The 25,265-nt window shown below is 40.4% G+C and overlaps 1 protein-coding gene across 1 annotated transcript in view; it reads right to left on the bottom strand.

The window, feature by feature from the left end:
- The window catches only part of LOC132379911 (sodium-coupled monocarboxylate transporter 1-like), a 63,087-nt gene extending 38,174 nt beyond the window's left edge, over positions 1-24,913 (bottom strand). The window contains exons 1-6 of the mRNA XM_059948253.1: positions 24,588-24,913; positions 23,734-23,795; positions 22,027-22,166; positions 19,126-19,191; positions 18,097-18,148; positions 2,027-2,094 (exon numbers count right to left, since the gene is read on the bottom strand). Coding sequence (XP_059804236.1) covers positions 2,027-2,094; positions 18,097-18,148; positions 19,126-19,191; positions 22,027-22,166; positions 23,734-23,795; positions 24,588-24,733 — 534 coding nt within the window. The 5' untranslated portion in view covers positions 24,734-24,913. The remainder of the gene's footprint in view (positions 1-2,026; positions 2,095-18,096; positions 18,149-19,125; positions 19,192-22,026; positions 22,167-23,733; positions 23,796-24,587) is intronic.
- Between the last annotated feature and the right edge of the window lie 352 nt (positions 24,914-25,265).

The following is a 25,265-nucleotide window of genomic DNA, read 5'->3' as shown; positions in this document are numbered from 1 at the left end:
AGGGATAGGTTATTGTCTTCGCACCATGCCACCAGGTTCTTAATTTCCTCTGTACTCAGACTCATCATTACCCAAGATGCGGCCTACAATTGTGGTGGTCATCAGCAAACTTATATATAGAGCTCAATAGAAACTTGACTACATATCATGGGTGTACAGTGAGTACAGCAGGAGGCTGAGTACACAGCCTTGCGGGGCACCGGTGCTCAGAGTGCAGAGAAAAGCTTGTCCCCTATCTTTATAGTCTGGGTCCTGTCTGTGAGGAAGTTGAAGATCCAACTGCAGATCTGAGTGCTAAGACCTAGGTTCCAGAGCTTATGAATCAGTTTATTTGGAATGATGGTATTAAAGGCAGAGCTGTAGTCGATGAAAAGGAGCCTTACATATGCGTCTTTATTCTCCAGGTGTTCTAAGGAGGAATGTAGTGCCAGAGAGATGGCATCTGCCGTTGATCTGTTGCTCCGGTAGGTGAATTGCAAAGCGTTGAGGTTGACCAGTAGGTTATGGTTGATGTGTACCATAACCAATCGCTCAAAGCACTTCATAGCAATTGATGTTAGAGCCACAGGTCGGTGGTCATTCAGGCATGCCACCTTGCTTTTCTTCGGCACCGGGATTATCGTTGCCTTCTTAAAACATGAGGGGATCTTAGACTGAAGCAGGGAGCAGCTGAAGATGTCAGCAAACAAACTTTTTTTCTCTACTGACATTCCCAAAATTAATTTTCATCTTCGCAGCTGCCTAAATTCATAACCAAACTACTGGCAGGAGGACAAACTTCTATCTTTTATAAAATACATGAGAAGTCTGTGCACAGTGGTAGCCTGTTAATTTTGAAATTATGTTCAAATCCAATTCCAGCCACTGAAGTTGTCAGTTTTAATGTCTGTTTAAATACAAAATAATGGCCGGCATTATTTTCTCCCTGGTGAAAAGGACATACAAGCATACTCACTTCCCTTTACAAGAGATGGAAGTGTGTCAGGAAATAACTTATACCTTTGGGTGATGCACCTATTATGGTTGAATAGCTGGCAGTGAGTTGTGTTTATGAGGTGTGCTGCTGTGCTATTTGTCCGAGAATCTGATAGGAATATTAGGTATGAATGCTGATTAATGGATTGATGCACCATCAATAACTCTTGGAGACAGGAGGCAAACGATAGGCTTTTATTAGCTGCAAAAAACCACCACACAACATCCTGGAGACTGAGCGGGGAGCAGTGCCTCCAACCACCTTTATACAGGGGTCTGTGGGAGGAGCCACAGGAGCAGTCAGCAGAGAGGCGTGTCCAAACAGGTATATGTAGTTCACCACATGGATATTGTTTGTAAGTGAATTATTAGGATGTGATGGTTTGAACAACAGCTAAAGCATTCAACTTTCACTATTCCGGTAAACTTATTGAACTTTGAACAATGGTGCATCCATATACTTGGGGCTTGACTCATGGCAGTAATATTTATAGCCAGCTTCTACTGTTATGTGATGAGTCCTGAATAAATGGAGCATCTCTTCTGCATTCCGATTCCTCCATCCAGACCTCCAAAAACATAAAACTTTCCATTGTTGGATGGGTCAGATTCATCATCTGTACAACTGTCAGCACATGCATCAGGAACCATGCAATCCATTTAGAAATTGCAGGCTCTGCTAATTTCTGATTTTGGAACTTCTGTTAATGTATGCAGCTCCATGCTTTCAATGTAAACATTTGCAGCATACATATAAGAACTTGTGAAAGAGTACCATTAGACTATCTAGCTGTTCACCACTAAAAATGATCATAGCTAACCTACTTCAGTAAATATTTACTGCATTAATCTCTTAGCATTTGGTTCCTCTGATTTAAAAAAAAATCTATTAATAGTTATCACAAGGAAACTGTATGTAATTAGCACGCTGCTTGCTTTATAATCAAGAATAGATTACATAATTCCAATCCATCTCATGTATTATCTAAATTAACTCAGACCCTTTAACCACAATTATTCATTCTAGTCAATATTCATATTATTTCCTTACCAGTGCTGTATAGAGTGTGCACACAGATGCAGTGGTTACAATAGAAATCCACAAATTTATTCCAGTAACTGCAAAAGCAATTGAGAAAAAAGTTCACATAATTTAAATTCTAAATGATCAGAAATTATGATGAATCAAAAAATAAAATTTATTGTAAGAATCTGAGCATTGGCAGCTAGGCCTTTATTATCCATCCCAAAATGATCCTAAACTGGACAGCTTGGACATTTAAGAGAGTTTAACAGATGCACTTTAGTCAGACTGCATTTGGAGAATTGTGTGTGGTTCTGGTTGCCCTACTAAAGGAAAGATGTGAAACCATGGAAAGGCTGCAGAAGAGGTTTTCTACGATAGTAAATCACACGAAATGCTGGAGGAACTCAGCAGGTCAGGCAGTGTCTATGGAAATAAATGAACGGTCAACGTTTCGGGCTGAGACCCTTCATCTGGACTGACAAGGAAGCAGGAAGACACCAGAATAAAAAGGTAAGGGGAAGGGAAGGAGGATAGCTGGAAGATGATAGATGAAATCAGATGGGTAGGAAAGATAAAGGGCTGGAGAAGAAGGAATCTGATAGAAGAGGAGAGTGGACATTAGGAAAAAGGGAAGGATGAGGGAATGCACGGTGAAATGATAGGGAGGTGAGAAGAGGTAAGAGGTAGGAGACCAGAGTGAGAATAGAAGAAATGGAGAAGGGGATAAAATTACCAGAAAGAGAAATTGATATTCACGCCATTGGGTAGGAGGCTACGATGATGCCTGGATATGAGGCTATAAGGTTGGAAAAACTTATAATTTCTTCTCCTAAAAACAATAGTCAGATAGGTATCCATGACGAACCAGCAAAATCATAGTCAATGTTCGAAGTACATTTATTATCAAAGTATGTACTCTATACATTCAGGGGCATATCTACGGAAAATAACGCCTATGGCAAGCACTGAAATTGCTCCCCCGTCCAAACAACTGACACCCATCATTTAGATAACTTTACCATAATATCAGCTCAAAAATACAAGTCAAGCTCGTTATTCTTTTAATTAACAAGTTATGGCACTACATGAAAATTATAACTGCACCTTCCTTGCTTTCACTGATGCAAATTGGTCTATGATGTGATCAAAGTCAGTTTTTTCAGTTTCTTCTCTTTCTACACTCAGCAGAGCGAGATCACAGACTCTGCCTTGACCATGGAGGCTCTCAAATACAAAAGTATTAGTTTTAACTTGCTGAATGATCTCTCACAGCTGGCAATGGAAACTGCGATGGTTAGCATTATCTGAATAGCAATGCGAAGATTGGGGAAGACACTCTCATCTCCATACTGAACAATAAATTGAAGAAGCTCTTCAGGTCTTGATATTTTCATGTTTACCCGCCTTGATAGCAACATTCTGCAATCCAAAATTTCTTCATATAGCTGCTGTCCATCAACATCAGAGCTGTACAATTCGCCCGAATTTTTGCACTCCTTCAGGTCATTACTGTCGGCGCTGTAACAGTCCCTCGACATCGAGAAGAAACCCAAACTTGGCGTCAGTGTCTTGCATACGAGCGAACCTTTCGTCCATTTCTCTGTGAAGACGGTCGAGTGTTCTCTTCATGACTCTTTCCATTTCCTCCTTAGCTGTTAACCCAGCGTCTCTCGAGTTCTCATCAGCCATTCGTTTCTTTCGTCTCTGACGTCTTTCAACTTCAATATTCCATTCTCGACAGAGAACGACTTCTTCTTCGAGTGACTCACTGACCAACACTTCTCTTTCATCATAAAAACGATCTCAGAGGGCTTTCAAATCCAGGGTACCATCGTGTAAATTCATGCTAGGATCCTGCAGCCTCTTTTGAATACGGTCAATGCTAATGAGTACTTTGTTCCAAAATCCTAGCAAAATCAGATCATCGTAACTCAATATACAGTTGTACAGCTGCTTTGTGTCACTTCTTGTTTCACTGGTCTCGTTTTCATTGTCTGTCATGTCCTGGAGAACTTGAGGCATCTCCTCAAGGTACCTGTTGACAGGCTTCACTGCTTCTGTCCTTGCACTCCACCTGGTTTCGGACTCCGACTTAACAACCACAGGCACAGCATTTTTGAGTTTTCCCAGCACTGTGCTGAACACGAGAAAAGCACGTAGAGAGTTTCGATGGTTCCAAAAAACATGACAATCATTGTATCCTGCTTGGCTGCATGTACACCCACCAAGTTGAGTGAGTGATTGCCAGTTGTTTTTCTCACTTATTCTTTGATGAACACCACTTCTGTGTTCAGCCATCTCAGTGGCATTGTCATAGCACTGTGACCAACAATCTTGTAGTCCATTTCGTCCTTCTCTAGCTGTTTCAAGATGTCTTCAACCAAGCTCTCAGCTTCCTTCTGGCTTATCTGGATAAACCAAGGAAGGTCACTCTGACACAGACTGCTTTCCTCTCAAAACCAAGTTGCACATAACTCACTACTTCTGATATCTGCTCATTGTGTGTCTGATCAGGAGTCCAGTCGAACATGAGACCATAGTACTTGGCTTTACGAATGCTTCTCAGTAAACTCTGGCGAACAGTGGATGCCATCATGTGGTTGAATTTGTTCTGGATACCCGGTGAAAGATAAGATGTGGATCCAGGATGACTTTCCACCTGAGTGAGGTGTTCTTTTCTGACAGGTCAAAGATGGCCAGTGGTTTCAGTAAGCCAAGGAAATTATCCCACATTGGAGTCATCGTCTAGCTGAAGTGACTCCCTGTGACCTCGCAAAGCCAGGTTCTGAGTTGCAAGGAATTTTATGCAGTGAAAGATTCTCGTCAAGATATCATGCCACTTCTGTTTTTCTTTCTCAATCTGTGACTGAAATACCGCGTCAATAACTCCTCTGTTTCCAGCTAAATTTCTTTCCATTTCTTTCTACTGTGTGAAGCATTCCTGACGATTCTTAGCATTTTCATGAACATTTTCAGGTACTTTCCACTGGTTGAATCCATTTTCCTGCTCCAATGAGGATTGTTGGTCTGACCAGGAATAGAGAAGACAACAGATACAAAATGCAGACTTTTTAGGAGAGGAATAGACCAGCCATGAGCGAGTCACTTCCTCACCATGACTATTTCCTAATTTCCTCTTGAACCAAGTTTTGTTCATTGAGCAGTTACTTGTTGGTAGGAAAGGCCCCTCACTGTTCTGGAAATGCTTCGAACCTAGCTTTATTATTTCTGTTCTCAATGCATCAGGCAGAATTGTTTTTCCAGTATCCTTGTCGAACTTGAGAAGTCCGATGTCATGCTGTTCAATCACTCTGGTATGATAGTTCAAGGCTCTGACACCATCCAGTTCACTAGGTTCAGTCTCGTCAGGTAAAATCTCGTCAGTAAACTCAACATCATCTTTCCCTTCTGTCGTGTACATGTTCTCTGTGGCAGCCTCTGACTTGACTTATCTGACTTATCTGACTGATTTATCTGACTTGACTTTCTCCTCGGCTTGTGACACATTGGTACTTGATCCACCTTCGGATTCTAACTAACTTGTAGCAGGTGCAGGCGACTCCATAGAATGTGTCGAACTACTTGTTCCGGGCTTTTCAAAGAAGGGCACGAAGAATGTGCTAGACTTCTTGGCTTCCTCCTCCTCCAACTTTCGTCTCTTCTGTCCTTCAGCTCCACTTTCCTTCTTCTTCGTGAAGAAACGTTTCATGGTCTTTTTACACAATGCTCTGAAATAAGGCCATACTAGTACTTCTCACCAATGATAATCAAAGACAGATCATACATCTGAAGAAAATTCTTTTTTCACTATCTGAGGATGGTTTGTCTGACTTTAATAGAAGCTGCTCAGTGCCGCCCCCCCCCCACCTTCAAGTGGCGCCCAGGGCACGTGCCATACCTGCCATACCTTAGATACGTCACTGTATACGTTATACAACCATGAGATTCTTCTCCTAACAGGCAGTCATTAAACAAAGAACCCATTAAAAAGAAGACCATCAAAGACCAAATGTGCAGAAAAGAAACAAATCATGCAAACAATAAACTCAAGCAAATAGCGTTCTGAACTGAAGTGCACAAAGAAAGTCTGTCCCCAGACCGTTAGTTCAGCACAGATCTGAGTAAATGTCGTGGAGCAGCAAGCTGAAACGGCCCGTCCTTCGCCTCAGGATCATTAGTCCAGGTCTGCAATGAATTACCCATCATGCTCCTGTGCCCTCAGACATTTGTAAATACTGGGCATATTTTGAAAATACAGCCTTGTTGGCAGTAATTTCTTACAGGAGTTATACTAACCAATGCTTCATGCAGTAATGTAAAGACAGAGATCCACCAATCACACAATCAGGAAAACTCACTAATGCCTCTACTGTCTGAGGAGGTTGAAGAGAGCGGGACTATGCACATTACAGTATACTTGCATCCTACCGATGCACAGTAGGGAGCATTCTAACATGCTGCCTCACTGTGTGGTATGGAAACTGCACTGCAGCAGACAGGCAGGCTCCAGAACAGGTTGTCAAAACTGCCCAACATGTCACTGGCACATGCCTACCCTCCATCAAGGACATATAGATAAGTGTTTGGAAAAGGGCCAGTAACATCATGAAAGATCCCAGACACCTTGCTCATATGCTGTTTGTCCACTCTCATCAGGGAGGAGACTACATAATATCCATGCCAGGACCACCAGACTCAAAAACAGTTACTTTCCCCCAGCAGTAAGGCTGATTAAACCCTCCACTCACTAATTCAACCTTTCACACCTATAACCACCACTATTTTATCATTTCCTTTCAGTCACATAATGTACAGATACTCCTGTGTCCAGCATCAATTTATGAACATACAATCAATCTATGTATATCAAATGTCTTATGTATTTATATTTGTGATTTTTTTTTATTACTGTGTTCTTTATCTTAATGTTTTTTTCTGTGCAGCATCAGATCTGGAGTAAAAATTATTTTATTCTCCTTTACACTTGTGCACTGGAAATGACATTAAATGACATTGAATCATGAATCATAGAAACATAGAAAACCTACAGCACAATACAGGCCCTTCGGCCCACAAAGTTGTGCCGAACATGTCCCTACCTTAGAATTACTAGGTTTAACTATAGCCTTCTATTTTACTAAGCTCCATGTCCCTATTTAAAAGCTTCTTAAAAGACCCTATCATATCTACCTCCACCACCGTTGTTTGCTGCCCATTCCACACCCTTACCACTCTGAGTAAAAAACTTACCCCTGACATCTCCTCTGTACCACTTCCCAGCACCTTAAACCTGTGTCCTCTTTTCAGCCATTTCAGCCCTGGGTAAAAGCCTCTGACTATCCACAAGATCAATGCCTCTCATCAACTTGTACACCTCCATCAGGTCACGTCTCATCCTCTTTCGCTCCGAGGAGAAAAGGCCGAGTTCATTCAACCTGTTCTCATAAGGCATGCTCCCCAATCCAGGCAACATCCTTGTAAATCTCCTCTGCACCCTTTCAATGGCTTCCACATCCTTCCTGTAGTGAGGCAACCAGAACTGAGCACAGTACTCCAAGTGAGGTCTGACCAGGATCCTATATAGCTGCAACATTACCTCTCGGCTCCTAAATTCAATTCCACAGAGTCAACATGTGCAGCTGCTTTGAGCGTCGTATGGACTTGGATCCCAAGATCCCTCTGATCCTCCACACTTCCAAGAGTCTTACCATTAATACTATTTTCTGCCATCATATTTGACCTACCAAAATGAACCACTTCACACTTTTCTGGGTTGAACTCCACCTGCCACCTATCAGCCCAGTTTTGCATCCTATCGATGTCCTGCTGTAACCTTTGACAGCCCTCACACTATCCACAACACCTCCAACCTTTGTGTCATCAGCAAACTTACTAACCCATCCCTCCACGTACTCATCCAGGTCATTTATAAAAAAACATGAATAGTAAGGGTCTCAGAACAGATCCCCAAGGCACTCCACTGATCACCAACCTCCGTGCAGAATATGACCCACTTACAACCACTCTTTGCCTTCTGTGGGCAAGCCAGTTCTGGATTGCAATAACCCCTTGTTCCCATGCCTCCATACTTTCTCAATAAGCCTTGCATGGAGTACCTTATCAAATGCCTTGCTGAAATCCATATACACTACATCTGCTGCTCTTCCTTCATCAATGTGTTTAGTCACATCCTCAAAAAATTCAATCAGGCTTGTAAGGCACAGCCTGCCTTTGACAAAGCCATGCTAACTACTCCTTATCATATTATACCTCTCCAAATGTTCAGAAATCCTGCCTCTCAGGATCTTCTCCAACAACCTACCAACCACTGAGGTAAGACTCACTGGTCTATAATTTCCCGGGCTATCTCTACTCCCTTTCTCGCATAAAGGAACAACATCTGCAACCCTCCAATCCTCCGAAACCTCTTCTGTCCCCAAAGATTATCGCCAGAGGCTCAGCAATCTCCTCCCTCGCTTGCCACGGTAGCCTGGGGTAAATTTTGCCTGGTCCCAGCAACTTATCCAACTTGATGCTTTCCAAAAGCTCCAGCACAACCTCTTTCTTAGCATCTACATGCTCAATTATTCTGATTTGCACTCTTCATAAAATCTGGCAGATATCAGCCAGCAGTCCAGAGGTACAGATCATTCCAACAAAAGTCAGGGTGGCAAAGTCCATCAAAAACATAGCCATCAATTGAGAGGCCAAAATACGGGCTCCCAACATTAGTGTCTCTGCTTTCTTGGCCTTCAAAATTACGAGTTTCTATCTAGGATACAGCAAAGCACATTATATAATTTCAATTTGTTGTTGAAATCAAATATTAAAAGTCTTTTACATCAATTACTTTCTGCTTCTGATGAGAACCACACTCCTGCTTACCAACCACACTCCACTGAGGAAAGACACAGAACTCTTCACCAATAAACAGTTTCCTTTTGAAGCACCATAGTAGCATAACAGTAAGCATGGCTCTATTACTTTATTTAGACCATTAGACCATAAGACAAAGGACCAGAATTAAGTCATTTGGCACGTTGTGTCTGCTCCCCTATTCAATTACCGCTGATCCTTTTCTTCCCCTCCTCAGCCCCACTCCTCAGATTTCTCCCTGTAACCTTTGATGCCATATCCAATCAAGAACCTATCAAGCTCTGCCTTGAGTACACCGAACGACCTGGCCTCCACAGCTACCTGTGGTAATAAATTCCACAAGTTCACCACCCTCTGGCTAAAGAAATTTCTCTGCATCTGTTTTAACTAGATGCTTCTCTACCCTGAGGCTGTGCCCTCTTGTCCTAGACTCCCCCATCATGGGAAACATCCTTTCCACATCTACTCTGTCTTGCCATTTCAACATTTGAAAGATTTCAATAAGATTCCCTTCATCCTTCTAAATTCTAGGGAGTACAGACCCAGAGCTATCAAACGTTCCTTGTATAATAAACATTTCATTCCCAGAATCATCCTTGTGAACTTCCTCTGAACACTCTCCAATTCCAGCACATCTTTTCTTAGATAAGGAGCCCAAAACTGTTCACAGTACTCAAGGTGAGGCCTCTCCAGTTTTCCAGTCCTCTGGCACCATGCCAGAGACCAATGATTTCTGAAAGATCAGTACTAATACCTCCACAATCTCTACCGCGACCTCTTTCAGAACCCTAGGGTGCAGTTTATCTGGTCCGGGTGACTTATGTACCTTTAGGTCTTTCAGCTTTTTGAGCACCTTCTCCCCTGTAATAGTAACTGCACTCACTTCTCTTCCCTCACATCCTTCAACATCTGGCACACTGCTAGTCTCTTCCACAGTGAAGACTGATGCAAAATACTCATTTAGCTCATTTGCCATCTCCCGTTATTATTTCTCCAGCCTCATTTTCTAGTGGTCCTACATCCACTCTCATCTCTACTTTATTTCTTACATACTTGAAAAAGTTTTTATTATTCAGTTTGATATTGTTTGCTAGTTTGCTTTCATATTTCATCTTTCTCTACTAATGATTCTTTTAGTTGCTTTCTGTAGGTTTTTAAAAGCTTCTCCATCCTCTGTCTTCCCACTAATTTTTGCTTCATTGTTTGTTCTCTCTTTTGCTTTTACATTAGCTTTGACTTCCCTTGTCAGCCAAGGTTGTACTATTTTGTCATTTGAATATTTCTTTGTTTTTGAAATGCATCTACCTGGCACCTTATTCCCCTTTTGGCATGTCTTTTCTATTTCCTGTTGTAATCTGTGGTCCACATCCAGCTACTGTTGGGAGGCCTGAATTAACTGCCATCAAATAACTGCCAAACTGTAACTACCCTTACAGTTTCTTAATTCAACCCACGAGGATTCAACATCTTCCGATCTTATGTCACATCTTTCTACTGAGTTGATGCCATCCTTCACCAGCAGAGCCATGCCTCTCCCTCTGCCTATATTCCTATCCCTCCAATTCAAACCTTGGACATTAGCTACAACTACAACTATCCTTCAGCCACGATTCAGTGATGTCACAATATCATACCTGACAATCTGTAATATTGTAACAATATCATCCACCCTATTACTTGTACTTCATGCACTTTGATATATACCACTTTGAGTCCTGTATTTGCTACTGTTTTTGATTCTGCATCCCTAATGCACTGATGCTCACCCTGCTGGCTGCAATTTTGTCCTATCATCTGCTTGCCCTTCCTGACAGTATGACTGCACACTATCTTTGCTTTCTTACCATCTATCCTATCCTGAATCCCTTCACTCCAGTTCCCACCCCATCCACCCCCCACCCCGCCAAATTAACTTAAACCCTCCCTAACAGCATTAACAAACCTAACCATGAGAATATTGTTCCCCTTCAGGTTCAGGTGCAACCCATCACTTTTTTACAGGTCATACCTCCCCTGGAAGAGATCCTAATGATCCAAGAAGCTAACACCCTTCCCACTATTCCAGCTTCTCAGCCACACATTAATTTGCCAAATCATCCTGCTTCTACCCTCACTGGTGCGTGGCACAGGTAGCAATCCAGAAATTACTACCCAGGAAGTCTTGCTTCTCAGCTTTCTACCCAGCTCTCTAAATTCTCTTTTCGGGACCTCTTTGCTTTTTCTTCCTATGTCATTTGTATCAAGACATATGGCTGCTCTCCCTCCCTCTCCAAAATTTTGTGGACGCGATCCAAGACGTCCCTGACCCTGGCAACTGGAAGACAGCAGACTATCAGGGTGTTCCATTCACGTCCACAGAATCTTACTGTTACCATCAGGTGGGAGGTACAGAAGCCTGAAGGCACACACTCAGCGATTCAGGAACAGCTTCTTCCCCTCTGCCATCCAATTCCTAAATAAACATTGAACCTTTGGGCACTACCTCACCTTTTTTTAAATATATACTATTTCTTTTTTTTGTACAATTTTTAATCAATATACATATACTGTATAAAGTATCCTGAATAAAATTTATTTATTATTAATGTATTGCATTGAACTGCTGCTGCTAACAAATTTAACGTCACATGCCAGTGATTCTGATCTCCTGTCTGTTCCCTTGACTATTGAGTCCCCTATCACTACCGCTCCCCTCTTCTCCCTCTTCCCCTTCTGCACCACGGACCTATGCTCAGTGCCAGTAACCCAGTTTTCATGGCATTCCCCTCAGAGGTCAATCCCCACAACAGTATCCAAAGCAGTATAATTATTATTGAGGGAATGGCCACATTAACTGCCTATTCACATTTCCATTTCTCCTTACAGTCACACAGCTATTTGTCTCCTGCAACTTAGGGATGTCTACTTCCCTGTAACTCTGATTGACTATCTCCTCACTGTCCCTTACAAGCCAAAGGTCATCCAGCTGCTGCTCCAGGTTCCTAACACGGCCTTCAAGGAGCTGCAGCTGGATGCACCTCAGACTCCGGTTCTCCCAGAATTCCAACATCCAGCATGAAGAACACACAACAGCTGTTTATTTAATTCACTAGGTACAATAAGAGAGAAAAAAAGGGAACCTTAATAAATGCTTACCCTGAGCCAATGCCTCTTTCGAGCCAAAGCCTCCTTTGAGCCAAAGCCTGACACTCCTACTCTCACCACTGGCCTGTTCCTAACAATGGCTGTCCCACTTGTCCCTTCTGCACTTTTAAACAAGTGTCACTGAACTTCAAGAAACCTTGATGCTGTAGCCATGCTCCTGCCACTGATTAGGCTGCTGTATTTATTGAGATACAGCGCGGAACAGACCCTTCCAGCCCTTCGAGTCATGCCACCCAGCAATTCCCCCAATTTAATCCTAGCCTAATCACAGGACAATCTACAATGACCAATTAACCTACCAAACTATACAACTTTGGACTGTGGGAGGAAACCCACACACTAACAGGGAGAATGTACAAACTCCTTATAGGCAGAGGCGGAAAATGAATCTAAGTCACCAGTACTGTAAAGTGTTGTGCTAACTACTATGCTACCATTTACAGCACGGGGCATCAGAGTTTGGAGTTCACTTCTGGTGTCCTCCGCAGCAAGTTTATACTTCCTTCCCATAAATGCGTAGGTTTCCTCCAGGTCCAAAGGTGTAGCGGTTAGTAGGTTAATTGGTCATTTGTAAATTGTCCTGTGATTAGGCTAAGGTTAAATGGGGGATTGCTGGATGATGCATCTCACTGGGCCGACGATTCTATATCTCCAAATAAAATCTTACAGTACAACTGCCAATCATCGCAGGGATCTTCTTAATACCTTATAAAGTCTACTAGAGTTAAACACACACATAGCAAATAATACTCTGCAGATTTTCACAATTGAACCTTCCAATCAAGATGTAAGCCAAAAAAAAATCTTGAAAGTATTTAGTTATACAAACAAACTTTCCTTCCAGACAATAATTAAAACTTAAACCAAAAACTTCAGATGCTAAAAATCTGAAATAAAAACTCTTAAGTGTTGAAAATACTCAGCAGGTCAGGCAGCATTCTATGAAATATGGCCGAATTTGCCAAGTATTTTCAGCATTTGCTCTCTTTACCCTTTTTTTTTACTTCTGCATACTTTGCAAATGGTACAAATGCATCTCCTCCTGACCCAAAAGTCTTTTGAAAGTACAGATTTTGGATATTTTCAGAATTTGGAATATATAATAAGGTAGTTGGGATCGCCATCATTTCCTACACTGAATTTACCTGCTACCAGTAAGCAGTCTTTGGCTTACACATCATCACACATCTGCACTGATACAGCCTTTCAGCATGTTAGATTTTCATCAGCGATAATCTTGGCAAACTCATCAATTAATTTCTCTGCTGCTTCATGATCAACAGTCACTTTATCACCACAACTCTTTCAAAAATTTATGTATTCCTTTTCTTGAATTTCTGCAATTAGCCTGCTGAATATTCACAATTTCTTTCAATTTTCAGTTCATCCTGATAGATCTTTGCTTATTTCATGACCAGCATTCCACTAAGTGGCACATGGTCCTTCCAACTGACAAATCCACTCTTTCAATACCTGATTGAGGTTTTCATTTTTCACTTTATGCAGTGGTTTTCTATTTTTCATAAATTTCTGTTCATTACAAATATGAGGCCACTTCTCAAAACTGTCTGTGGTATGCAGAGACCTGTGCATTGCCTGGGAACCTTCCCAGTGCCTTGTGGAATTTTCCATTTCTGCCGTCATGTCAACACTCAAAATAATCCCTTTGCTAGTCTGAGATAAACACTGCAGAAAATACTGCCTTTTGTACGATCATTCAAATTTGGAGCAGCAGTTGGCTACTCAGCTCTTCAAGACCTTAATAGGATCATGGTCGAAATGATTGTTACCTTCACACTTCAGCTTACCCACTGTACATTTTCACTCTCTTGCTTGCAATAAAATCTTATAAACTCTATCTTCAAAATATTCAAAGAAATTTCCAAAATCTCACAACCGTAAGAGAAAAAAAAAAAATTGTGTCATCTGACTTGGATTGACAATCCTCAGCTGGACCACAAGTGTTAGAAGAAAAACATAATAAGGTAATAAGATATAGGAGCAGAATTGGGCCACTTGTGCTCCACTATTTCATCATGGCTGATACATTTTTCCTCTCAGTCCCACTCTCCAGCCTTCTCCCCACATCCCTGTGCCAATGAATTCCACAGACTCCCCGCTCTCTGGTGAAAGAAATTCCTCTTCATCTCCATTCTAAAAGGACACTGTTCTATTCTCAGGCTGTTTTCTCCAGTCCTAGACCCAAACCAAAGGAAACACTCTCTCCACATCCACTCTATCAAAGTCTTTCAACATTTGATAGATTTCAGTTAGGTCACCCTTCATTCTTCTGAATTCAAGTCAACACCGGCCAAGAGCCATCAAATGCTCTTCATATGTCAAGCCACTCAATCCTGGAATCATTTTCATGAACCTCCTTTGAACCCTCTCCAGTGTCAGCACATCCTTTCTAAGATAAGGGCCCAAATCTGCTCACAATATTTCAAGTGAGGCCTCACCAGTGCTTTATAAAGTCTCAACATTATATCCTTGCTTTTATGTTCTACTCCTCTTGAAACAAATGCTAACATCACATTTGCGTAACCTTCAAGGAATCCTGCACAAGGTTTCCTAAGTCCCTTTGACCTCTAAGTACCCCATAACTACTTCCTTAACTATTGATTCCAACATTTTCCCAACCACTGAGGTCAAACTAATTAGTCTATAATCTCCTTTCTTCTGCCTCTCTCCCTTCTTGAAGAGTAGAGTGACATTTACAATTTTCCAGTCTTCCTGAACCATTCCAGAATCTAATGATTCTTGAAAGATCACTACTAATGTCTCCACAATCTCTTTAGCCACCTCTTTCAGAACTCTGGGGTGTACACCATCTGGTCCAGGTGACTTATCTACCTTCAGACCTTTCTGTTTCCCAAGAAACTTCTCCCTAGTAAAGGCAGCTTCACACACCTGTGACCTCTGAGACTTGAAATTCCAGCACACTGCTAAGGTCTTCCACAGTGAAGACTGATGCAAAATATTTATTCAGTTCATCTACTGTTTCCTTGACTCCCATTACTATCTCTCCAGCATTGTTTTCCTGCAGTCCGATATCCACTCTAGGCTCTCTTTTACACTTTATGTAGCTGAAGAAATTTTTGGTATCTTCTTTAATATTCTTGGCTAGCTTACTTTCTTATTCTATCTTTACCTTCTTAATTACTTTCTTTAGTTGCCTTCTGTTGATTTTTAAAAGTTTCCCAATCCTCTAACTTTCCACAAACTTTTGCTATTGCTTTTACATGCCTACTCTTTGGCTTTTATGTTAGCTTTGACTTCTCTTTTTATCCACGGTTGTGTCATCTTGCCTTTAGAATACTTCTTCCTCTTTGGTAAGTATGTATCTCTGTCTTCCAGATTGCTTCCAGTAATTCCAGCCATTGCTGCTCTGCTGTCATCCCTGCCCGTGCTCTTTTCCAATCAATTCCGGCCAGCTCCTCTCTCATGCCTCTGTAATTCCCTTTACTCCACTGTAATACTGATACATCTGACTTTAGCTTCTCCTTCTCAAATTTTAGGATTAATTTGAACATATTATGATCACTTGTCCCTAAGGGTACTTTTACCTTAAGATCTCTAATCACAATACCCAATCCTGTATAGCTAATCACCTCGTGGGCTCAACCATGAGCTGCTCTAAAAAGCCATCTCCTGGGCATTCTAGAAAATCCCTCTCTTGGGATCCAGCACCAACCTGATTTTCCCAATCTATCTGCATATTGAAGTCCCCCATGACTACTGTAACACATTGCCCTTTAGGCGTGTTTTTTCTATCCCCCCATTGAAATTTGTAGACCACATCTTTACTACTATTTGGGGGTCTGTATATAACTCCCATCAGGGTCTTTTTACCCTTGCAATTCCTTAGATCCACCCACAATAATTCAACACCTTCTGACCCACGCCACCCTTCTGCCTTCCTGCCTATCCTTTTCATACATGTTTATCCTTGGATATTAACCTCCCAGCTGAAATCTTCTTTCAGCCATGATTCAGTGACGCCTACTTCATACATGCCAATCTGTAACTGTGCTACAAGTTAATCTACCTTATTCCATATACTCTGCACATTCAAATATAACACCTTCATTCCTCTGTTCACGCTTTTTGATTTTGTCCATTCGTCCTGTTGATTGCAATGTTGCCCTATCATCTGCCTCTCCTTGCTAGGACTCTCACTATACACTGACGTTGTTTGTAAACCAACTACCTCATCTTCAGCGTTATCTCTCCGGTTCCCATCCTCCTGCCAAATTAGTTTAAAGCATCCTGAACAACTCTAGTAAACCCAGCCTCAAGGATATTGGTCCACCTTGGGTTCAGGTGTAACCAGTCCCTTTTGTACAGGTTCTACCTTCCCCAGAAGAGATCCCAATTGTCTATAAATCTAAACCCCTACCCCCTGCACGAGTTCCTCAACCATGCGTTCACCTGCCAAATCATTCTATTCTTACCCTCACTGGTGAGTGGCATAGGCAAAAGTCCAGAGATTACTACACTTGAAGTTCTGTTTTACACCTTTCTGCCTACAGTAGCTCCCAATAATCTCTCTTCAGGACCTCCTCACCTTGTCTTCTTAGGTTTGCACTGCTTGCCTTTTGGAAAGGCAGATGATGCCAACTTATAGCAGTACATTATAGATGAGATCAAAGGTCATATGAAGGCTAGATTTAAATAACATTAAAATATAAAGAATGCATTAGTAGCCAGTGTTCAACTTACCTTTATGACTTATAATTCCCAAAATAGATTTGAAAAACAGGATCAAAGCTAAATCTGTTCTCATCCTCATGCAGCAACAGCTTTGAGTTCTTCTAGGTAGCATTGCAGGACATTAGTACACCCAGACATATTAGCTGCTGTAACACTGTAATTGTATTCATCTCATTATACCAACTACTGAATTAAGGAGCCTGGACTCAGAACCCTTCTATCAGTCTGAATATTGTTCTTGGAAGGGGAAAGCATATTAATTCTCTACATTGTCCACCATTGAGCACATCTACATGGAGCATTGTTGCAGGAAAGCAGTATCCATCATTAGGGACACCCAGCACACAGGTCATGCTCTCTTTTCACTGATGCCATCACGAAGAAGGTACAGGAACCTCAGGACTCACGCCACCAGGTTCAGGAACAGTTATTACCCTCAACCATCAGGTTCTTGAACCAAAGGGGATAACTTCACTCAATTAACTTGCCCCATCACTGAAATATTCGCACAATGTATAGACTCACTTTCAAGGACATTTCATGTTCTCGATATTTTTATTATTATTATTTACTTATTTTTGTATTTGCACAATTTATTGTCTTTTGCACATTGGTTGAAAACCCATGTTGGTGCAATGATTCTATTATGGTTATTGTATTTATTGAGTATGCAACACAAGAAAATGAATCGCAGGGTTGAATATGTAAACATATATGTACTTTGCTAATAAATTGATTTATTTTGAACTTTCTCTTGTTGATCCTCCTCAAACTGAAAGAAAAAACTGTTATTTAAAAGACTTATTATTCAATTTATGTTACAAAGTTTGAAACCCCAACAAATATGATTGATGACCTGCACCATTACTGTAAAAACACATTAAACAATACTAAAAAAATACACCCACCCCTCAAAAGTATAGAATTATTGCCACAAGCCAACCAACATGAATACTTTAGGATATCTTGATATATGTAAGAAATGAAATTACATTATGCATATTATTTATTCCAGATGTCCACAAAGCACTGTGCATCTAGCACACTTTTGAAGTTAAGTCACTTCCATCAAATAGAAAATGTGATAGAATCTCCTGCCAGCAATAATGCCCAGGTAATCTGACTTAGTCATATTCACTGAGGGATAAATGATGGTCAACACTCAAGGAAAAACTTTCCTGCTCATCTTAACATCACGCCCAAAAGTGCAGCACTCAATGTGGTACCCTGAAATTTGCCCACATTTTTCTGGAGTGGAAGTTGAACATAACTGCTTCCAACTCAGAAGAGTGCTATCCACAAAGCATGACTTGTAGTCTTTCATTGAAACAAAATAAGTATCATAAGAAAATGTCACTTACCCTGGCTTAGTGCTAATGATGGTGCATACGTGACAACGCCAAGATAAAAGAACTGGAGAGTAAAAGACAATAATATTACCTAAGATACAAATTAATGACACAATAAGGATCTGTTTTATATCCACTTGACATAATCAAGTTTTTTTAGTATAATTAAAGGCCTAAAAAGAATTCATCGGTTAAAATGCTCAATTTTGCCAAGTCCTATATGTTAGGATACAAACAGGAAACACTTAATCAGCTCATGGATGATGTTCTCAGGACATGAAGTTTGAGGAAATGACAAAAGATTGGATAAAATGGGGAAACAGCGAAGGCTGATGGATTATATAAGATTATAAGTGGTCTAGGTAGGGTAAACAGAAAATTTTATTCCCTTAGCAGTGGTGTCAAACCTTCATCAGGACAGAGAGGGAAAGGATGAGATGCCTGAATTAGAAGGTGGATGGAGGGGAAAGAGGCTATCTGGGAGGTGATAGGTGAAGCTAGGTCAAGGGCTGGAGAAGAAAGAATGTGATAGGAGAGGAGAGTGGATCGTAGGAGAAAGGGAAGGGGAAAGGAACCCAGGAGGAAATGATAGGCAGTTGAGAAGAATTAAGAGGTCAGAGTGGGGAATGAGGTGGGGTGGAGTAGGAATTAGTTCACCAGAAGCAGAAATTCATCATGTCATCAGGTTGGAGGGTACCCAGATGGAATATAAACAGTTGCTCCTTCACTCTGAGGGTGATTATGGCACTTGAGTAAGTACCAGTGAAACAAGAAAATAGGAAACCACAATTTTTCTAATAAAAGCATGCAGTTGCTTATAACTTAAACAGAATTTGCCATTACATTTCGTTGAGAGAAAATTTGAGAATCCAGATGTTGTCAGCAAGACAAGTAAGTGGCATCAGTAATGTATGAACCATCCACATACCAGACAGGTGCTAAGAGGAACTGCACAAAAATCACATGAAATTGCAGATATCAAAACCCAATTGCAATCACATAGAATTTGAAGAACATTTTTAAATGTACTTTTGAACTTACCATATATATCATGAAGCAACAAACAACTTGATATCTCACCATCTGTCCAAATCTTCTATTAAGATACTGTGAAAATATAATTGATTTTTTTCTATTTTACTGCACAGTTTACTTGTAAAAACAAAGCAAAACCACTAAGAGACTACGTGAGGAACTCAACACTGTATGACATTTCCAAATACTGTAAACTGAGTTCCAAATTGAAAAAATTACATACTATCCTTTATGACGAAACCAGCAAGGACAAATGATCTTATATAGCGATATAGAACTAACAAACTAGCATAGCAATAGTGAAACAAGTGAAGCGAAGTTCGGTAGAAAATTCTGAAGAAAAATTTGCCAAGAACAATCATGGTCATGAGACCATGATTGCTTACATCATCGGACATAGTACATAACGATGATGATAACAAATATATACATGTAGCTGTTTAGAATGCTTCCTAGTGACCATAGTATGTGTGGACCATTTGTCAATAGAACTAGGTTAAGAAATTCACTACGCAACTTGTAATTAATCGAAGCTGCCACTTTAGTATCTCTGTACAAATGGCAATGTAATTATGTTGACCCCGCACCAACAGCTTAGAACATGAATTCTACTGTGCCCTCTGTACCAATATTCACTCAGACCATTTGTCCAATTTATAACACTGAAATAGGGGATCTCTGTTGGCCAAATGATTGATCCTTTCTTTCTGCAGTCCCTGGCATGGGGGTTCTTCCTTGCAATGGTGGATCTCTTGAGAGTTATCACTGACAGCACACTCAAAGTGTCCACTTTTATACTTTTATACTCGTTCCCTACCAATTCAAAATGTGGTGAACTACATATACCTGTCTGGACACGCCCCCTGCTGACTGCTCCTGTGGCTCCTCCCACAGACCCCTGTATAAAGGCGATCGAGGCCTGAGCCCGGCCTCTCAGTCTCCAGGATGTAGTATGGTGGTCACTCACTGCTTGTTCCTTCTTCCAGTCAATAATAGTCGATATCTCGCCTTTACGTCTCAGAGTGAGTTATTGATGGTGCATCACAAATATTACATTCTGGTGTCATTGGCTGTAGGTCATCTGATTGACCTTTAACACGTTATTGGCTTTGCTCTAGGCCAGCATCCATTTATTGCCCTCTTCCCAACAAGTGACAGTCAGTAATTTATGGCTTTGTTCTCTTCAGTAACCAACTAGAATCACACCAGGCAGGCACCAACCCCCCAACATTCACAAACCTGCATGTTATGTTATATCAAAGAACACCTCACAAAAACTTCTCATTTGGAAATGATCTCCAGTCCAGCAGATTACCTGAAACATCATTGTGTCTATTTTAAAACACAGAAAGCAAAGCAACCTCATCTGACAAAATGGAGGATATAAAACACTTCTGCAAAATGGTAGCCTCCATCTCCAAGCACATGGCAGGAACAAAGACAGTTGAACTGTCTGCTTCAACTGTCCTTGACCCATTCAAGTTCAACATTTTCTTCCATATTTTAAATCCACCATGGCCAACGGTATGTATAAGCGGCACACAATGATGACGATGATGGTGATACACAATTTGGAGTAGAGGCAATTGAACGAGCACAGTATTCAGGACATTGATGCACCATCAATAACTCACTCTGAGACGTAAAGGCGAGATATCGGCTTTTATTGACTGGAAGGAGGAACAAGCAGTGAGAGACCACCATACTACATCCTGGAGACTGAGAGGCCGGGCTCAGGCCTCGATCACCTTTATACAGGGGTCTGTGGGAGGAGCCACAGGAGCAGTCAGCAGGGGGCGTGTCCAGACAGGTATATGTTGTTCACCACAGACATACAATTCCCACTGGGAATATTGGAGTCACAAAGAAGTCTGTTTCAAAGTTCTTCCGTATTAACTAGAGCTGTGATGCATAATATCTAACCTACAGAGCACAATTAAACCACCCTACAAGATGCACTCCTGTCCACCTAATGGTTAGATTCTAACCTCTCTTTATCCGAGCTAATCCAGTTGTAGAGCTATCAACAGTCATGCAGCTGAAATGGAAATTGGCTGTCCAATTTTATATTAATATGGCTTACCAATTTTCTGTAATACCAACAGAGGATGCAGATGTAGGCCTGGGATATCCAAGGACAGCCCCCAGCTCCCTAAGAGAAGATTTCTGTGACAGTAGTGATTTCTTAGATACCACCAGTAGGACTGTGGAACATGTAGCATCTAGCTACTCCACTAAAGAAAGTGGTACCTGTAAATGCTTTTATTCTGAGGGGGTGGTATGAATAGCTATGTTTTCTAAGGAGAAGGTGCTTTCATCGCAACTTTTCTTAATGGCTTTTGCATTTACTTCAGAAATTCCTTTGTCTCAGAGCTCCATCAGTACTAGTAACGTCTGGGCCTTAGTTCTTTCACTGAAATAATATTCTTTCTTCTCAACAATCCGAGAAATGCTCAAGTGCTTTAAAAAAAAAACTAACTACTGCAGATGTGGGGATTTGAAATATAAACAGAAAATGCTGGAAAGACTCAGCAGGTCCACAAAATCTGTGAAGGAGAAACATTGCCAAAATGTCAAAGTTATTGACCTGAATTTTAAATATTCTTCTCTCTCCACAGATGCTACTTAACCTGGAGATTTCTAGCTCATGGGTAATGCTGAGGCCATCTACAAAGTTAAAATATTAGTATGGATTTGATGAATGCAACAAAGAGAACCACCACTTGTGTCCTAAAACATGACAAATTGTGTCAGCATCTGCAAAGTATAATTAAAGTAAAACACCCTTCTGTTAGTGGCCCTCAGAAGTGACTTGGATTAGAAATCCTACATCCCCATGAGAGCACTGAGCCAGAAGATATAAGCTGGGAAGAAATTAAAAACAAAATGGAAATTTAAAATGTTTACCTCATAAGTGCTAATTATGTTTAGTCTGTAGAACAATGGAATGTAGATCAGAGTAGTGGCTATCATTGTAATTAACCAAGTGAAACCAAACATCAGAAACATCATCCCAAAGCTGTATACTTCTGCTGGATTTCCAATCACTGTAATAAGAAGGTTAGAAAAGACTCATTTAAGTAAAATAGTACTTTATACTTTCATATAACTATAAACTTATTGTAATTGTGTTACCTGTTGTTAAGAATTTAAGGTTTATTGTATCATCTAAGCACGTAAATATACAGTTTTTCTAAATTGTTATTAGCAGAGACATTTAAATAAAATCTTGCAGTTTGTGCTGATAACAAGGTGAGATTTACTTGTAACTGTCTGTAATGAATTCTTGAGGGCTCTTCTGCTTGAATAGTCATAGAGTCATAGAAAAGTACAGGACAGAAACAGGCTCTTTGGCCCATTTAATCCGTGCTGAGCCACTGAACAGCATATGATGAATATATTCCCCTGGTGTTTCCAAGAAGGTTAGAACAGGATTTTATTCCAATAACAAAGAGGAAATAATGTTACATGACTACATCTGGATGGTTTGTGACCTTATACACATATACCTATCATCCTTGTTCTTCTGGACAATAGAAGTTGAAGGTTTCAGGAGAGACCTTAGCAGGCTGTTGTACCACATTAAGTAAATAGGCAGCATTCCAGCCACAATGCACTAGAGGTGGAGGAAGTGAATATTTACAAGTGATGGATTTAAGGGGCCTTTCCTATGGCATATAGTGGGGAGAACCTTAAACAATTACTACAAATATATTTACTTCCTTTTGAAGGTGGCCATGTCTGAAACCCCTTGCATGTTCACCTCTTCTCATGTATAGGAAATGAGATTGCAGATTTGCTTGCGAAGTTCCTTACAACATCAAGAGGGTTAACATCTAATCTCAAGACCAATTATAGCCTTTATAACATCTTATTTCTCTACGGGGACAGTGAGGCTGGGCCAAATAGCTTGCAGTTGATTGGAGTGAAGGACACTTACATCAAGAATATGATGCCATTGTGGAGTTATAAAAGTGTTCTTTCTGACAGATACTGATCACTGCTCATTCCTTGATTAAGTTTCTCCACCATCCTTGACTTTCAGCTAGTTACGATCATGATACTGCTGAGGAATCTATGCACAGTTATGAGCAAGTTCTTAAGTATTCCGTAAGTTACCAACTTCCTCTTGGACATTGTCAGGTGCACATAAAGCTGATTCTTTTCCCTCAGGCATAGAGTATCCTATCCATCTTGCATTTCTGGTTAATTAGTTGCTAGTGTTCTGGTCTTTCTTATCAAACAAGTTCTGCTGTTTTCTGATAGTTAAGCCAAGTCTTTTTATGGGTTTCATGCTGGATTAGAGCTGATCTAAAGACAAAGGGGAAATTGATCAACCTGTTTCTCCTCCACTCCAAAACTAAGGTCACCCCAATTTATTGGTCTCAATTCACCAGCTGATATTCATACAAGTGCAGAGGTTGAGCTCTAAGTAGTCATCAACACACTGATACATATGAGACAATTAATCTTATACTTAATATCTGCAAAAGGAAAAGCACATTTTAATAACAAAGGAAAATCAGCTTAACATATTTACTGACTAGCTTCAATAATAATTAGCAATTTACAATATAATATCAATATAATTTTCATAGTGAAATATACAGATACCTGTTATAGCAGACAAAAAACTTGAAGCCAATGAAAGAGCAATTGGGTATGCAGAGATCTGTCTATTAAAAAAATGAAAAATACTTTAAGCAAAGTTCAAAGTAAATTTATTACCAAAGTACGTATATATCACAATATATAACTCTGAAACTCATTTTCTTGCATGTATACTCAATAAATCTATAGAATAATAACAGAACAGAATCAATGGAAGACTGCACCAACTTGGTTATTCAGCCAGTGTTCAGAAGACAACAAGCTGTGCAAGTATAGAAAGAAAGAAAGTAAGAAATTTTGAGAATATGGGATACTGTCCTTGAAAGTGATTCCATTGATTGTGGGAACATTTAAATGATGGGGCAAGTGAAGTTGAGTGAAGTATCCCCTTTGGTTCAAGAGCCTGATGGTTGAGGGGTAATAACTGTTCCTGAACCTGGTGGTGTGAATCATGAGGCTACTGTAACTTCTTCCTGATGGCAGCAGGAAGAGAGCATGTCCTGGGTGGTGGGGGTCCCTGATGATGGACCCTGCTTTCCTGCAGTTTCTTGTGGATGTGCTCAATGGTGGAGAGGGCTTTAACCACGGCCATATTCACTAATTTTTGTATGATTTTCCATTCCAGGGCATTGGTTGCTCCATACTGGACTGTGATGCAGCCAATCAATATACTCTCTACTCCTCATCTATGGAAGTTTATCGAAGTTCAGATGTAATGCCAAATCTCCGCAAACTCCTAAGGAAGTAGAGGTGCCTAGGCATAGTCATTGGTTCTTTCTGAAATTTGCAAAAACTCTCTTACAAGAGATAATAGGTTTAACAAAGTTTGTTATGAGAAGCTTCCAAAGTGTACTCACCTGTTTCCTACCATAAACTCTTCAGTTGATTCTTGCCCAGACCTTCTGTCTTTAAAAACACAAAACAATCCAATTGCTGCAGAAACAAGAACAATAGCAGCAAAAACCACATAATCCCAGACTTGAAAGACATTGCTCTCTACCATGGCTGTTCCTTTTGACAAAGGCAGAGCTCAAAAGAACAGATTAAACCAATAAATCTGACAAGAAGTCTAAAGGTTCATACTTACATGGTCAAAATTGATTAGCTTGCTGTTCTTTTGTTGAAATTTAGCCCAAATCAATATTTCTGAGGTGTTTCAAGATTGTTTTCAATATGAAATCAAATCAGCCATTATTTCATTGTTATTTGATAAACTCTCTTTATTGGTTGGTCTTCGTCATTAATCAGACTTTTCTGTCAACAGCACTTTGTTGTTAATCTGAATGTTGAAATGGAAAGCTGGCTACAAAATATAATTAGCATTACACATAATATAAATATGATACAAGTGTAATGAAATGTAAGATACATGTTGTAAAGTGTAGCTTATATTTATCCATGAGTCTACAATTGAGTCTACATTGAGTCTACAATTGAGTCTACATTGAGTCTACAACCCAATGGCTTTCTAATTTTTAGGTAATGCCTCCCCCCACCCCCTTCTGATCTTGCTCTGGTCCTCTTGAGTAGACTCA

Source organism: Hypanus sabinus, chromosome 23 (genome assembly GCF_030144855.1).
Source record: "Hypanus sabinus isolate sHypSab1 chromosome 23, sHypSab1.hap1, whole genome shotgun sequence".
Lineage (NCBI taxonomy): Eukaryota > Metazoa > Chordata > Chondrichthyes > Myliobatiformes > Dasyatidae > Hypanus > Hypanus sabinus.
The sequence above is the reverse complement of the archived record's forward strand: the minus strand, read 5'-3'. Positions and strand labels throughout refer to the sequence as shown.